Source organism: Galeopterus variegatus, unplaced genomic scaffold (genome assembly GCF_000696425.1).
Source record: "Galeopterus variegatus unplaced genomic scaffold, G_variegatus-3.0.2 Scaffold429, whole genome shotgun sequence".
Taxonomy (NCBI): Eukaryota; Metazoa; Chordata; class Mammalia; order Dermoptera; family Cynocephalidae; genus Galeopterus; species Galeopterus variegatus.
In genome coordinates this window covers 192,070-208,980 of record NW_007726540.1, presented here as the reverse complement: position 1 = coordinate 208,980, position 16,911 = coordinate 192,070, and the positions used below count along the sequence as shown (strand labels likewise).

General features: G+C 36.6%; 1 protein-coding gene across 1 annotated transcript in view; it reads right to left on the bottom strand.

Moving 5' to 3' along the window:
- Positions 1-16,911, bottom strand: part of CEP152 (centrosomal protein 152kDa) — a 91,895-nt gene that overhangs the window by 54,544 nt on the left and 20,440 nt on the right. The window contains exons 9-13 of the mRNA XM_008568657.1: positions 16,012-16,151; positions 13,131-13,331; positions 8,199-8,346; positions 6,123-6,214; positions 5,187-5,350 (exon numbers count right to left, since the gene is read on the bottom strand). Of these exons, the coding sequence (XP_008566879.1) occupies positions 5,187-5,350; positions 6,123-6,214; positions 8,199-8,346; positions 13,131-13,331; positions 16,012-16,151 (745 nt within the window). The remainder of the gene's footprint in view (positions 1-5,186; positions 5,351-6,122; positions 6,215-8,198; positions 8,347-13,130; positions 13,332-16,011; positions 16,152-16,911) is intronic.

Below are 16,911 nucleotides of genomic sequence, written 5' to 3'. Positions count from 1 at the left end.
TTGCTCCCGCACCTCGCTCAACCAGTGAGCGGGAACCGGTCTGTATGTGGGATCCGAACCCTCGGGCGGGAGCGCCGCCGCGCTTCCCAAGCGGTGCACTATCCAGTGCGCCACCGGGCCGGCCCAAACTACATAAAATTTTAAACAGGAAAAGTGATAACTCTCAGCACTGGCTAGGGTACAGAGAAATAGGTACTGTCACATGATGTGGATAATAACGTAAATTTAAGGGTTGTTTGGCAAATGTATCAAAATCCTCAATAATACGCATACCCTGTAGCAAGAAAAGTATTCTACATCTTAAGGAAATAATCAAAGACATGAATAAGGACATGAATAAGCATCAGGGATGCTTGTAATAATGATATCACATTATTTATAATAAAAATTTTAAACACCAGTACATTACTAAAATATGGTTCATTCATCTACATATTGATTAAAAATTATATATAATAATATTTACTGACATTAAAAGATTTCAGAATGTACTAAGTTAAAAGACATTATATTCAATATTATTTTATCTTTTAGAAACATACAAAACAAATAATGTGAAAGTTATATGCCAAAATGTTACTGGTGGTTGTCTTCATGGGAAGTGAGGAAAGATTATGGATGATTTTTATTTTCTTCTATTTTCTTCATCTGTATTTTCTAAGTTTTCCATAATGGAAGAGAAAGTTACTTTTAAAGTTTTTTTTTTTTAAAGAAATAAATAGTTGATAGTATGTACCCTTGATATGCTGTGATTAAAAACAGAACCTCATCTCTGTGGTCTTCCTGCTCAAAACCCATGAGAAAAACATAATCATGAAAAATATATCTAATTCCAATAAGTGAGGCTTCCTACAAAATACATAACCAAAATTCCTCAAAACTGTCAATGTCATCAAAAACACTGAAAGTCAAGAGGAATCTAAGGGAACATGACTCCTAAATGTAATATGGTATCCTGGATGAGATCCTAGAACAGAAAAAAGGACATTAGGTAAAAACTAAAGGCATCTGGGGCTGGCCCGGTGGCGCACTGCTACAGTGTGCCGCTTGGGAGCGCGGCAGCGCTCCCGCCGAGGGCTCGGATCCCACATACAGACCGGCCGCTCACTGGCTGAGCGAGGTGCGGGCGCAACACCGAGGGTTGCGATCCCGTTGCCGGTCCCGGTCCGGTACGGGCGCGACACTGAGGGTTGCGATCCGTTGCCGGTCACGAAAAAAGACAAAAAGGAAAAAAAAAAAAAAAACTAAAGGCATCTAAATAAACTCTGGATGTCAGTTAATAATAACGTATCAATATTGGTTCACTAATTGTAACAAGTATACCATGCTAATGCAAGATATTTGTAAGAGAAAATGGGTACAGCATATATAGGAACTCTCTGTATAATATAAATTTTGTAAATCTAAGACTATTCTAAAAAATAAAGTACATTTTTTTAAAAAAGAAATAAATAGTAGTATCTGAGTTAAAATTTTTACTGTTCTTCAGTTTCAGATGATTCCAAAGAAAATGTCAGAATATTGTGTACGTGTGGACAGAGAGAGAGAGAATGAACAAAATATTAGGTAGGTTTTCTTTTTAATTTTATAAAAGGAGCTCCTTGCAATACATATATACAACTTTTGTATATGTAATATATATTGTGTATGTCTGTACATATAGATCTCATCTATTTAAACTATTTCTATTTATGTAGAGATAGAAAATAAGTTATAAATGATTATAAGAAATAGAAATACAATTTTTAAGAAATATAAAATATATTACAGTGTATCTTCCCATACTGTAAGATGTGGTGAACTAACTTTAGGCAGAATGCTTATTTTGCTCAGTTAACAATTTATGCATCCCTAATTTCTTTTCTTACTAAATGTTGACCACTGAAATAGCACATCCTCTACTCCTAGAGGGAGCCAAGTCAGACAGCAGAGAAAGTGCTTACTAAAATAATTTTCTCTTCTTCCCTCAAAAGGGAAAAAGTCAGTGGTGGTGACCAATCCTGCACAAAGCTCACTACTAAGCCCTATGGAAGTAGGTTTCCCCTAAATCCAAACAAACTGTAGTCCCTTATGAAGCCTGCTGAGAAGACCAAAGGGAAAAGGCATTCCACTTGTTAAATGTTTATTATTTGAGCTTAGCAGCCAACTATAATAAGGGAAAGAGGAAGCAGTCTGCAAGCTGCATGCAGATTTAGCTACTCAAATTCCATGAACGTAAAATAGAACATTGAGGCTAAACCCTTAATATCTACTAGGCAGTAACTTGAGGGAGGTGGTAGTTGGTAATAAAAGCTTGGAGCTGCTAATATTTGGGTCAGTGATTTGAAAGCAACTCAAGTCAACAAAGAACTAAAATCCTCGACACTGGGAAAACCGTTGCTTCCTCTTACTCTAAGAATTACAGTCCACCAGAGGAAAGGTACAAATCTCTTCACTCTTATATCTCCTTTGAGTGTTATGCAAATGAGAACAAACAGAAAGCTGGACCCAGCCTCAGGAATTTTAGGGTCAAGTACTGGTTGTGTTGCTAATTGTCTGTCTTCTTGAGCAAAGGAGTTCACCTCTCTGAGCTCTGGTTTTCCCAACTCTAACAGAATAATATTGGATCCAATGCTTTTCACAAGGTTGAGGATCAAGAACTTTTTACAAGGTATGTGTTCAATTAAAGGTGAATTAATATAAAACCTGATCTATGGTACATTTTGACCTATCATCTATTAAATAATAATAGCTACTATTTATTAAGTGCCTAATAATATGCTAGAACATATCATATGAGGCCCTTTATATTCACTATTTTAATTCTCACTTTAACCTCCAAGGGATATCAAGCCTGATAATATCTGATAAGAAAAACGGGCTCATAAAAGTTAAGAAATTTGCCCAACGTCACAAACCTAGTAATAAATGGCAAAACTGTGATTCAGAACAGTCTGGATCTAAAGCCTATGATGTTTCCACTAGCTCCTTAGAATTAATCTGGCATTAACAGGAAAGGAGGCACTCACAGCAGTGCATTTTCCAGATGACTACATCTTAAGTTTAAAATTTTATGTAAATCTAAAAAATATAAAATAAACTTCCTGTTTTGCTTTAATTAACTAACCAAAGAGGAAGCCTTTGTTCCACAACTTTGGCTCATAATTGTGGACATTCTGATGTGGATCAGAACATTCGGTTCCTCAAACAATTGCAGATAGATCTATCATATGATCCAGATATACCACTGCTGGGAATACACCCAGAGGAATGGAAATCATCAAGTCGAAGGTATACCTGGTCCCCAATGTTCATTGCAGCACTCTTTACAATAGCTAAGAGTTGGAACCAGCCCAAATGTCCATCATCAGATGAGCAGATACGGAAAATGTGGTATATCTACACAATGGAATACTACTCAGCTATAAAAAAGAATGAAATACTGCCATTTGCAATGACATGGATGGACCTAGAGAGAATTATATTAAGTGAAATAAGTCAGGCACAGAGAGAGAAATATCACATGTTCTCACTTATTTGTGGGAGCTAAAAATAAATAAATAAGTAAACAAAAAAAACGGGGTGGGAGAAGACATAACAATTACAATTCCTTGAAATTGATAAGACAAGCGTACAGAAAGGACATTGTTGGGAGGGAGGTTTCAGTAATTGGCCACAATAATCAACCACATTGTATATTGACAAAATAAAATAAAATATTAAAAATAAATAAATTAAAAGTCTAACCTGGGGGGGGGGGGAAAAATTCGTAGATGTGTAAAGCTATCTGCCCTGCTGCTCAGCAACTCCAGCCCCTAGGGTTTCCACAGTTCTCTCTTTGCTAAGGCTGAGCCATCTGGCCTAAGCACCGGCAGTACCTCTCCCAACCCGTGCCCTAGCTACTTTTCAGTCAGTTAGGAAATCAGATAATTCATGGTATATAAATAAATCTAAGTCAATATGGCCCTCGGATAAGAGCTTGAAGGTGGTTCCTACTAAATACATCATATAATCTAGTTCTGCTATTTTCTTCTTTGCTTCCTTCTGGATTATAGCTGTGATCTGCAGAGATGAGAGTCCCTGAAAACAGACCTCCAGGTAAATGGAGCTATATTAAACAAATATAGTATCTTTCACAGTATCACCTGATCACTTTAGATTTCGATTTACCAAACTCTCATCTTACAGTTCTTAAAATGGAATAACAATATTAAAATATATAACTTACAAAACCTATCATAGAGTAAACTATTCAAGAGATTTATTTGTATTTAGTTGCATGATATCTGAAACACAACATGTATTAAACATTCTCACTAAACAATTATGCAATAATGATGGTAAACTATAAACCAGATAATAGTGGTGAGAGCCAAATGCAATCAAGAAAAGCTTTTCGTAACCTAAATGCAATCTCTTCCAAACACCCCATCTCTCTTTCCTATCTAAAGCCAGTGGAGGGAATGGATAAAACCCCCTTTGCATATCAAGTGTAACACTGAACACATAGCACTTAGTTGTTTACAAGTATGCCTCCTTCCCCTCAACCAGACAAAATGGAAACTCGCTGTGGGGAGGACTGTTTCTATCTCACCTTTTGTACCCTATTCCCAGAGCCTTGAATAGCAAGCTCAATGTAACAATTGCTTCGAAAGTGTGAATGAATGAAAGTCTCATTCATTCATTCTTTAAGTATATAATACTGCCCCTTCTACCACAACACCCTTCCCACATCAGTCCCTGGGAAGGGCAGTAACGCACTGCTTTCCATGAGATGGCTAACATATCTGTATTAAGCAGCAGTATAAAAGACAGAATCTTTTTTTTAAAACCAAGGTCACAGTAATGCAGGGTATCTGTTTTCAACTAACATATAAAAGTAATATGCCCTTACCTTAACAGTTAAAACAGATACATAAGCTCAGTTTCAGAATTTACTTTGTATATTTTAACAACATGAATTGCTTTTTACCCTTCTAAAATTGATTGTGTCTACTTGGAAGTTGAAGACAATATAATGGCAGTTCTTGAGATTTCTATTCATTTTGATTTCAGACATTTACACTTCATAAAAACTACTAAAACATACTGTCCCACATTCAAGAACGACTAGTCAGCTCATGGTTCACGCCTGGTGCCACCTGTTTACCATGCAGCATCAGTTTATTTACTATAGGTTCTTCTACAGTAAACTATTCTCTCAATACCTGTTAACTTTGGATTTTTTCCAGTTGACTTTTCTAATACCCAAATCCACATATGATTCAGTGAGTTCTATATTTAATTCTCCTTCTGAGTCACTTGGGGGTATTCCTAGTTTTGCAGCAGATTCATAGAGAGAAATTTCATGTTTGAGTCCTGTTAATTCTTCCTACAACACAAAATTATTGAAAATCATTTTCATTATTTTCCTATATGAAGAAATCATTCAATCCATCTGTGTTTCAAAATTTGTTTTAATGATAGATGGCAGAAAAACTTCTTCAAATACATTAGCAGACATTATAAATACCTTCATAAAGGCTAGCACAAGGTTTTTAAGTAAACTTAATGAACAAATGAATGAATGAATGAGAAAGCAAATGTAAGTAGTTTCTCTCACACCTCCCTCTGTTACATTTTGTCATCTATGAAAAGCACCCCTTGAGCTACAAGGCTGACGGCAGCACATTTTTGGCTTACTACAGTAAAGGACAAAGTAGACTGGTGTGCCGAGAACTGCCAGTGGTGAGAAAGCAAAAGACCTCTTTCAGTGGATGTAATACTGGAATATTTCTTCCCCAGTATTTTCCTCCCCCTCCAGTGAAAAATGCAAGTGGCAATGGAGATGTGAGAACTGCAACTAAATTAAATGCTCCACACACCTGTAGGTAAACTTATCTCTGGGTTACACCTGTAGATGAAAGCATTTGCCATGTGAAGAGGGTGGTGGGCAGAAGAGGACATGGCCCTGGCTCTGCAGTTCCACAGACCTGTGCTTGACTACTCAGCTGTGTGGGTGAGACTGTGAACAACTCTCATGGGCTGGTCTGAAGATGGTCCAACCACCTCAATTATATAGAGAAATCCAAGATTCAAAATGGTGATCTAACCGTTTCTTAATTCAGTCACCCATGGAGTCTCTTCCAAGTAACAATACTCACTTGCAAAGCCTTGTTCATGTTTTCACTCATAGCGTGTGCCTTTTGTGCTTGCTGCAGCTGGAGCCGTAGCTGAGCCACCTCCTGTACTGAGCCTGCAGAGGAAAGAGTCATAGGATACACTAAATGTAAGGAGACAAAGTACCTATTATCTACAGAACTTGAATCCACTGAGGCTACAGAAAGTGAAGTTCTGCTTTGTTACCACTATCATTTTAGGGGCATAAAGAGTATAGAGCTATTGAGACCCAGAAGGCATAGGTCTAGTCCAACATTTCTAAGATTTTGTATGGTTTCCTATATGTCCTTGGGGAGTTGAAGGCATGGGCTACTTGACCATGTTGTGAGTCACATCAGTCATGTCTATAGACCTTAACATAAAGAAGTCCTTTAATAGGTGCATAACATTCCAACTCATAGAAAGCCAAAGAAAAAAAATTTTGAAACCCCTTTCCACCCTCCAATAAGAAACTACATGTAGCAGCCTTTAGCTTCTTTTTAAATGCTTTTATTTTCATCACCCCCATATCTACATTTAACAAAGTATATTAGGGTTTTACTTCTGGAACTTTAGAATCCTAATATTTTAAATGTACTAGGGGAGATTCCTGTCTAAAAGGGACTTTATTGAGTTTCCTCAAAAGAAAATGACCATCAAGGCAATGATTAAGTGAAGTGATGACATATTATGCAGCTAAAGAAAATCATATTTTCAAAACCTTTAATGGCCAGGAAAAAGGTTCACCAAGTAATGCCAAGTGAAAAGAAAAGATATAAAACTAAATGGATCAGTTGGTTAGAGCACAGTGTTATAATACCAAGATCAAGTATTAAAATCCCTGTACCAGCCAGCCACCAGAAGAGAAAAAAAAAAAAAAACTAAACAGGGAGTATAATCCAAATTTTGCTCCCAGCTAAACATACACACATATTTAGGCAGTCCTTGACTTTAGTATTTTCAACTTTGACTAACCCACCCTTTCACATATTCATACTGTATCAACAGTCTGACTGCCTTACATATGCCAAAGTATGATTTTCATATATCAGTTAATGAATAACCATTGACCTATTTTCACAGTGTGAGCTACTCACTAGTAAACAGGGCAGTTTTAAATGCATAGCAGTGTGCGTACAAACATTTGATTATTTTATTACCTTTAACCTAATAGCATTTTATACAGATTAATAAAGAAGAAAACTACCACTGAACTAATATGATAGGAAGCATCAAGTCTCAAACTTAATACCATGGAGACCATACAAGAAATCTTTTTTTTTTTTTTTTTTTTTGTCTTTTTTCGTGACCAGCAACGGATCGCAACCCTCAGTGTCGCACCCGTACGGGATCGCAACCCTCGGTGTCACGCCCGCACCTCGCTCAGCCAGTGAGCAGCCGGTCTGTATGTGGGATCCGAACCCTGGGCGGGAGCGCCGCCGCGCTCCCAAGTGGCGCACTGTAGCAGTGCGCCACCGGGCCGGCCCCCATACAAGAAATCTTAAGCATGACAAAAATGTAACTCTCTGGCCTCAACTGACCAGTTAGATGGCTATTCCATTGTGAAGGGAAAAAAGTAAAGAAGTTATATAAAAGGAAACAACTATATGATCAAATAGTGGGCCTGAAAAAAGCAAAATATAATGGAACTTTATAATCATTTTTAGCTTTCAGGGATAGAACTTACCTTATAAGATATATTTTATTGTTCAATTTCTGCACATTCAGCTTTAGTATGTTTTCAGAAATGCACTACACACAGAAGCAAGGTATTATCTATGTGTGTGCATTCATTTCACTTGAAGAAAACACATTCAAATGTTAACAATAAGTATCTCTGATTAGTATGATTATTGGTTATTTTTATTCGGTACTTTATACTTATCTGCATTTTACAAATTATCTAATAAAAATAAACTACACCTTTATATATATCAATATTAAAAGGAAAGAAAAAAGTGTATCATCAATTGCCTTTTCTGTCTCTTCTTCTGGATTTTTAGAATTCACAGATCCTTCAATGTTCTCTCTGCATCTTATACTGGCCTTCTGGGGAGACAGTAGCCCAACCAGACACCCACCTGACTGCAACAAGTGGGCACACTGCTGTTGACTCTCCTCTAGACTTCTCGTCAACCTGTTAATGATCTCAGTCTTTTCTAATTTGATTGCTTCTTCATTCCTTTCCAGTTGTTTCACATGATCTTTCAAATTAGAGCAAATGACTTCCTGAATAGAAAGAGTTCAAGTCATTTTCATGATCAGTTTTAATAAACAGTAAACAAAAAATTATCATACATAATTGAATTTTAAGTCAAATATAAAATCATCACACGGCAGCATCACCTTTTTTACAGGGTTAAGTGCACAGTATCAAGAGTCAGGAGAACAAACTTGTGTGATCTTGAGTGTGGCCTCAACTTCTCAATCTGTTTCTTTTGTAATTATGCTAATGAAGATTGAATTAGATGATTTCCCAAGTCCCCTTCTACTCTATATTCATAAGACACTGTTATTCTCAAATTAGATTTTATTCAAGCCAGAAGAAATATATTACATTTCTAATTGCATTATGCTATTAGGGACACTTATATCAGTATACCGATATATATATTTACATCAGTATATATCAGTACATGTATACATATTTAGGCAGACCACTTTGAATCATGGAATTTGTATCCCAAGACAGCAAGGACACAGATAAACACATGGAAACTCACTCTACTCTGAGTAGCCAAAAGCTCATTCTATTCAAGCAGCAAAAATAATCTTTCCCTCATCTGAACTCCTTTTAAAGTTGATCTGTAAATCTCTTACCTTTCACATGTCTTATTTCTCTTAATAGTCTCCTTGAAGGTACCTCTGCAGTGCCTTATAGAGGGGCAAGTACTATGACACTTGAAAAATGAATGACAAGGAAAAATAAACAGGCTAAATGTGCAAGTGTGTAATTATATGGGCATATATAGAAAATATAGTTTGTATACAACATACTCAAGTTCCTCCAAAAAGGAAATGTGTTTGGGAGTAACAAGCCACGGGAGTCCCAAGTCCAGGTAGGAGGAAACATCACTGAAGAAATTACTGCTCACTCTAAAAAGGCTACACAGGCTGAATTCCAGGCTAATGGCAGAATATGGGAGAGAGAAGAGTGAGTTGAGGTAATTGGTTAAAATTTACTTTAAGGATACTAACACAAGGAACGCCCCATCATGGTACTAACATAGAAATTTCCTTCAGCAGTGGAAAGGGACTCTGAAGTCTACCATTTTAGCTTAAAAATTCACATGAATTTTGTATTCTATTTCATAATGTAGCTGTGTTTGCTTTAAATTTTTCTACCAATTTTTTGAGCAAAATGAAGCTTCTGGAAACTGGTCCATGTTTATTCAACACTGCAAACCTCTTGGCACATGCTGCTAATTCCCAGGCCAGCTTGAGAAGCATGGTTCTAAAGTGCCAAAGCAACATGGCAAACACAATGAATGAGCTAATATTAATAACAGTGTGAATGTGTGTGCAAGACGGAGTCGGAAGACCACTAATATTTATGTTCTGGGGAGGTCACAATAGTTTTTACAAGAGAATGGGAACTGGCAAAAAAAAGTTAAAGAAAAGGTAAGTACGAAAAAACATTGTAAAGAAAAGGCAGACTCTAGCAATAATTTGACTGTATGCAACAATCAATTAAATCATGGTGTTTCTTGTTGCTGACTTCCGGGAAACAGATTATATTTATAAAATTATGAAGTTTTAATACCAAAAAACAAACAAAAAAATTGTAGTAGTTTCATCTTTTCCATGATTAGCTTAAGTGTGAACACTCAGTTCAAGACTGATAAGGGCAGATATCTTTTAAGACTGAACAAGACAGGTGTGGTTATAAAGAGATGATAGCTGAATCTGCAGAGAAAATAGAACTGAACAGGATTCTAGTGCACAGAAAAATGAGAATTAGACCACACACAGAGAGGTCTGTGTAGTCTCTTAGTCAAAAGAAAGTGCTCAAAGTGGAACCCTTAAATATAATAATAAGAAAAGTAGAAAATAGATCAGGTGAAGGTAATGGCATAAAAACATAAAAACTATATCATAGATTGCTATTTCTCACATTACATGGAATTAAACAGTCCCTGTACTGAATTTTGTCTTTCAAAATGTAATTAAACACCCATTCATAATAATTAAAAAAAAAAACTCTCAGTAAACTAGGTGTAGAGGGGAACTTCAACTTGGAAAAAAAAAAACCCTACAGCTAACATCATACTTAACAGTAAAAACTGCTCTAAAAAATAAGGTCTATTAACATATATATATTTTATAAATTAAACATACATAAGCCTGTCTACATCCTGATATTTAGCTGTTGTTCAATAAAAGTTTGTTAAACAGATGAAATAATATTAGACTACAAGGTAGTTATCATCCATTCCCACCAAGAACAACATTTTTATAAAGCAGTGAGTTTTAACCTTTTGTGAGACATGGCATAAACCTCCTGGAAAATCTGAATCAGCTCATGGGTCTTCTCCAAAAAACTGCATATTCTCACCCAACAGAAAATCTTACCCACAATTTCATAGGATTCATGGGCTTCCTGGGGCCTAGTCATGAACTGTCTTAGGAGACACTGGGTTAAGAATCTCTGTAAGTAGTGAAATTTACTGTGTGTGAATATCTACCCTGTTAACACTGCGTACACACAATACATAGGTATGCAGTTGTGTATGATTACATGAGAGCTACTCAGAACCAAGACACTGGAAAATTTACTCAAGTTTTTCTGGGTAAATTGTCCAGTTATCTGTACCTTGCTACTATTTTCCAAGAGTTGATTCACTTTTCTTTGTAATCAGTTGAATGGAGTATACTGGGAAAAGATTTATTTGAAAGGGAAATATTGTACCTCTCCTCAATAACTTTTGTAAAGAAAAAAGAGGGCAAGGGGCAAAATGCAGCATGTGTATATGGTTACCAGGTATGTAAGAAAACCTAAATTAACTCTCTCTTTGTGCAACACATTCATGCATTTTTCTAATTATAGGCAGGCATCTTTCTAGGTCCTGGCTGATTTTTATAGTACCTCTCCAACCAGGAATTTAAATTTGGACTCTGAGATAATATAGATTGAATAAACATACCCTGACCTTTTTTGAAAAATACTGCTGAGCAAATTGATAGCAAATTCACAGCACAAAAGTGATACCATAAGAAATATTCCCAGAAAGAACAAACTAAACACTTCAGAATCACTACTTTGCAAAGCAGCTATGCAATTAAATGCAGAACCTAACATCATGCCATGCTCTGTTAAAAACGTAATAAAATAAAAACATTTATAGAACATAAAAGTGGGGAAAGATCTTAATCAACACCTTCGATTTATGGTTCAGGAGTCTGAAGCCCACTCAGCACAGAATCAATATTTTGTTCTGTCTTCTAGTCTAGTGTTCTTATATTGAAGCAAGGGGGTATGGGGCATGGGATGGGGGAATGAGAATAAAGAATGCAGTGAGCAATAGAGTAGAACACACTAGGAATTCCCTCCAGGCCATACCCAATGTAATTGTGTCTAAATCAACAGAGAATGGAGAGATCGGCAAATAACCCAGCACGGAAAAGCCACCAGACTCCATTCTTCTCTAGTCATCCAAAACGGACCACTGTCCAAGTCCAACTAACTTTAATGCTACTACCTTGTGTTTGGACAAAATTAATTTTAACAATAAAACTTTTAAAATTAAAATGATCAAATCAAATAAAAATTAATAAAACTATATCTCAAATTCTTTTTGTTTAAATTTTCTATAAAGCAGACTTTTCAATAATTAGGCATAGTTCTCATCTTTCCCCACCCTATGTATCTTCCACATTAATCAAATTTACAATATGTTTCTATGTAAAAGTAATAACAACATAATTAGTAAAATACACCTAATAAGAATTCATATAAATACATACAAAAATAAAATGGTATATAAACAATTATTGTCAATAATGCAATCTTTTATAGCTCTAGCTAAAAGCATGGTAAAATTTAGAGTCAGCTATGTAAGTCAGAAATAACAAATCAGGATGAATTTCAAGAGTGGTGGGTTTCTCCACAACCTCACAACATATTTTTCTTCTCTTCTTCCCTTGGGTGAAATCAATTTTGAATTACATTACAAAAATGCATTCTAAAATTTTATTCATTCAAGTGATTACCTAGAGTTTTGGAGCACAAACAAGCCCATCACCTGACTCATCCACAGCTAACAATGTTTTATTTACTTTTGGGAAAAAAATTGACTGTGCAATATGCTCAAGTTTCAAATGTCAATGTGGACTCTCTCCCTTATTTTATATATTACACTATTCTCAAAATAAATTCTTTTCCCAAGAGCCATATCTCGACAGTCTTTATTGACAGGTGTATTACCAAATGCTGGGAGGCCCCAGATAGGCTTTCTACTGGTTAAGCTCCCAAGACAACCTCACAGGTTCTGGCCAGCCCCCACACTCATTCCTTTCGGTCTAGATTTATTCTAGGACCATACAAACAATATGCATAAATATTCTACAAATAAAGCACAAGTAAAGTGAGAATGGAGAAAGGACAAACCAATCCTACAAGAAGAAGAGTTTCTAAAATTATACCTTCAGGGCCGGCCCGTGGCTCACTCGGTAGAGTGCGGTGCTAATAACACCAAGGCCCCGGGTTCGGATCCCACATAGGGATGGCCGGTTCGCTCACTGGCTGAGCGTGGTGCTGACAACACCAAGTCAAGGGTTAAGATCCCCTTACCGGTCATCTTTAAAAAAATAAATAAATAAAATAAAAATAAATAAAATTATACCTTCAGGTGGTATTCATAGATTAAAAAATCATTGGCTCTTAAGTTTCACTCACAGTCTAACATCGAGTATAAACATCCAAAATTTCTATACAATGAACCACAAAATATCAGTTATAAAGAATAACCAGCTTTACTTGTTGATAACAGTTGTTCATTTGAAATCATCCCAACCTGCTCCTTAAATGCAGTAATCGTAGCATCCAAATTCTTCTGTAAGGACAACACTTGCTCTTCATACTTCTTTGTGAGGCCCATGACAATGCTCTCATGCTGCTCTCTGGTTCGTTGAAGTGATTCAGAATGGTGAAGGTCCACTAGTTGCTGCTTCAAGCTTTCCAGAGCCATTTCTGTTGTTCTGGACTTCTTGATCATCTGGTAAATACACACAGGAGACCCACATCTATGGCATTTTTACTCTGCACGCTCTGTAGACTTTAACTCTGAAACTACCACACTTTAATCAGAATAAAGAAGGGGTCTCCCCTCCATCATGGCTCCCGCTCTTTAAAACTTCCCTAGCTGGAACCTGCCAGGCTCGTGGTTGTTGGAAATAATATTTATTGAGAAAACAGATTTTGTAGTTACCTGAGGAGAGTGAAAGAGGATTTTACGCAGCCGCAGCATGATGGCAATGTATGTATCAGGCAAGGAATTTGCTGTTACTGTACTGGTCCCAGTGTCATTTGCATTGCTCTGTGAGCAATGCATGGGGCAACCCAATTATTAGGTCATAGAAAAATGACGACTGTTTCTTGAAAGGCATGAAACCTGCCAATGGTCACTTACTAAAAACAAAGTTTTGAAAGCTAGAACTGCACAGTGTTGTAGGCAAAATAATGGCCCCCAAAAGATGTCCACGTTTAATCCCCAAAACCTGTGAATATGTTAGGCTACGTGGCAAGGGAAAATTAAGGTTGCAGATGGAATTAAAGTGGCTAATCAGATAAGCTTAAAATTAGGGGATCAGCCTGGATTATCTGGGTGGGCCCAATATAACCACGAGGGTCCATAAATGAGGAAAACTGAGGCAGAAAAGTCAGATCCAGTGAGACTCAACAAGTCACTGCTGGCTCTGAAGAAAGAAATAGGCCACAAGCCTAGGAATGCAGTTGGCCTCTAGAAGCTGAAAAAGGCAAGAAAATGGATTTCCCCTAGAACCTCCGGAAAGCAATGCAGCCCTGCTGACACCTTGATTTTATCCTAGTGAGATCCATGTCATACTCTGACCTCCAGAACTGAGAGATACATTTGTGTTAAGCAAAGCCACTAAATTTGCTATTACAGCAGCAGTAGGAAATTAATATACTTGGTGATTCTGTTGCCTTTATTTCATTTTTTATTTATGCTACTCTATTTATTTGTAAATGCAATTTCTAGATTAGATTATAAAAAGATTACAAAGTTATAGCCTGTTACTACATAAAAGCAATTGAACTTTTTTTTTTTTTGTCTTTTTCCGTGTCCGGCAACGGATCGCAACCCTCAGTGTTGCCCCCGTACCGGACCAGGACCGGCAACGGGATCGCAACCCTCGGTGTTGCTCCCGCGCCTCGCTCAGCCAGTGAGCGGGAACCGGTCTGTATGTGAACTTTTTAATCTAATAACTTTGTCAGTTTTCAAAAAGTTAGAAATAATTCACATTACATACAAAAATTAAAATTTCAAATGAGAATTATTCTTCATTCTATTCTAGAGATTGCCTATTTATTCCAATACCATTTTCATTGCCAAGACATTTATTCACTTGCTCAATAAAGAACACAAATTGTCCACCAACCAGGCTTGGCTACTAATGACTTGTGACTATTTCTATATATCATATTGCTGTCTATCACATTAATCAAAGAATGTGTCACCACTTTAAAGGCAAGTCTAAAAAACAGTCCCCCAAATGTTTAAAAAGCAGCAAGATTATCTCCGCCTTCCTCAAAGAAAAATGGGGTGACAACTCTGAAGGGGAACTATTTGGTTCAGGAAATTTAGGTTCTGATGCTCTGTCAATAACTGGTTTTATACCCTTGGGCTGGTAATTTGACCTCTCTAAGACTTGGTAAACTCATCTATGAAATGGTAAGATATAATACCTTCCTAATCAGAATTCCAAGACTTTTTCACAAACATGAGAAGCTGATTTGCAAAATCTAGAAGAGAAAATGTGGAAAAGAGTTGCAAAATTTTTGAAGAATATTAAGGGTAGCCCTTGTTTACCAAATTACAAAACACACCATATAAAGCTCTAGTCATGATAATATCAGAGTGGAAATAGAGAAATAAATAAGAAAATCTATATATATATAGATTAGATCAATTTTGAACAGCAATGTTCACTTGGCATACATTGACCACCAACTACATGCCACGTGCTGACCCTAGGTGGTGGGGGTACAAAGATGAGGGGAGCCCCGTTGCCTTCAAGAGTTCTCAGCCTATTATAACAGAAGTGCTCATCTGGCTTGGATGGAAAAGGAAACCTGTGTGCAGGCACCTGTTAATCAAATACCACTGTGCCTGTGCCATGGGAAGGGCATTCCAGAGAGACTACTGAGTTTGGGGAGAGTAAGAGAACAGATAGGCAAGGATCAGATGGTCATCTTAATACTGTATTTCAGATCACAGGAAAAGTGGGGTGATTGAAAGGCTTTAAGCAAGGAAAGGACATAATCAGAACTGCATTCTAGAAAGATTAGTCAGATGATCAAAAGAGAGATTTTGTGGAAGGGTAAAAGACTAGAAACTAATAAGAAACTTTTGCAATAAGAGGGTAAAACCCTATATAGACAAAAATGAGACCCAACAGAACCGAGTGGCTAACTGGACAAAGGGGAACAGAGGACGTGAAGTCTCTCTCCTCCAGATGTCGGCTGTAGATGACCAGGTGGACTCAGCACCACTCCTCCAAGGTAGGCAAGGAGAAGCAGACTTCTTGTGGAGGAAGATAACAGACAGTTATCTTCACAGTTCTTCTAAATTTAGTCCTATCCTACCAAAAGTTTTCCTAACTAACCTTTTCACTTAACTTTTTTACCATAAATAATCAAGTTAAACTATTTACCTGTTCTTCATTGACTTTCAATGCTTGTATTTGGGTCTCCAGTGCTTTTATTTGTGCTTCAAGCTGTATCTCTCTTTCTTTTCCATTCTGAAAGAGTTTCTGTGATTCTCGAAGGCTGAGGGTCAAACCATCCTTTTCATCTAGGGCATTAAAAATGTTTACCTAAATAATGTATATTACTGTAGAGGAACTCCAATTGTCATAATCCCTATTAGATATCAGACCTATATCATACACAAATGTCATTGAATTAAATTCAGTTTAGACAAATGACTTTTAGTTGACTTACAGAAAACCAGATAAAGAAATTATTAAAAACAAAAAAACCCAAGAGACACCCAAAAAATTTTAGAGAACCAGAATCACTTCCTTTAAAAATCTTATTGTATCCCTTCTGGGTCCAAAAGATTTACTAATAATTTCAGCATCTGTTTACCTGAGAAGCTACATAGATATAACAAACTCCTGCTAATCAAAGAAGGTATCTGAAGACTAATTAGCTCCTACACATACTTGCAATGAACTCTTCAAAACACCTAATCTTAAGATCTTCCCACATACTTTGCTATAACACCTCACAAGTTCTTCTCTCAAAGTAAATTTTATGAGCAATACAGAAAAAGACTTTTTCACTATCAATTAACTTTGAAATGAGCTAGAGTTCAGTCACAAAATGATCCTACAAATGAAAGTTCAACATTGACCAAAACTACAGAAAGCACAAAGAGTAAGAAATTATAATGTGAATCTGTGTTTACTACACATGCTTATCCTAGATATGGCACCATTTTCTCTCTGGCACACCTACAACAATTCAGGATCACTAACTCTTACTGGGATTAAAATGTTTATGCTAATTTGTAGGCTCAGAAAATGTCGCATTGCAAACTAAATACAAGT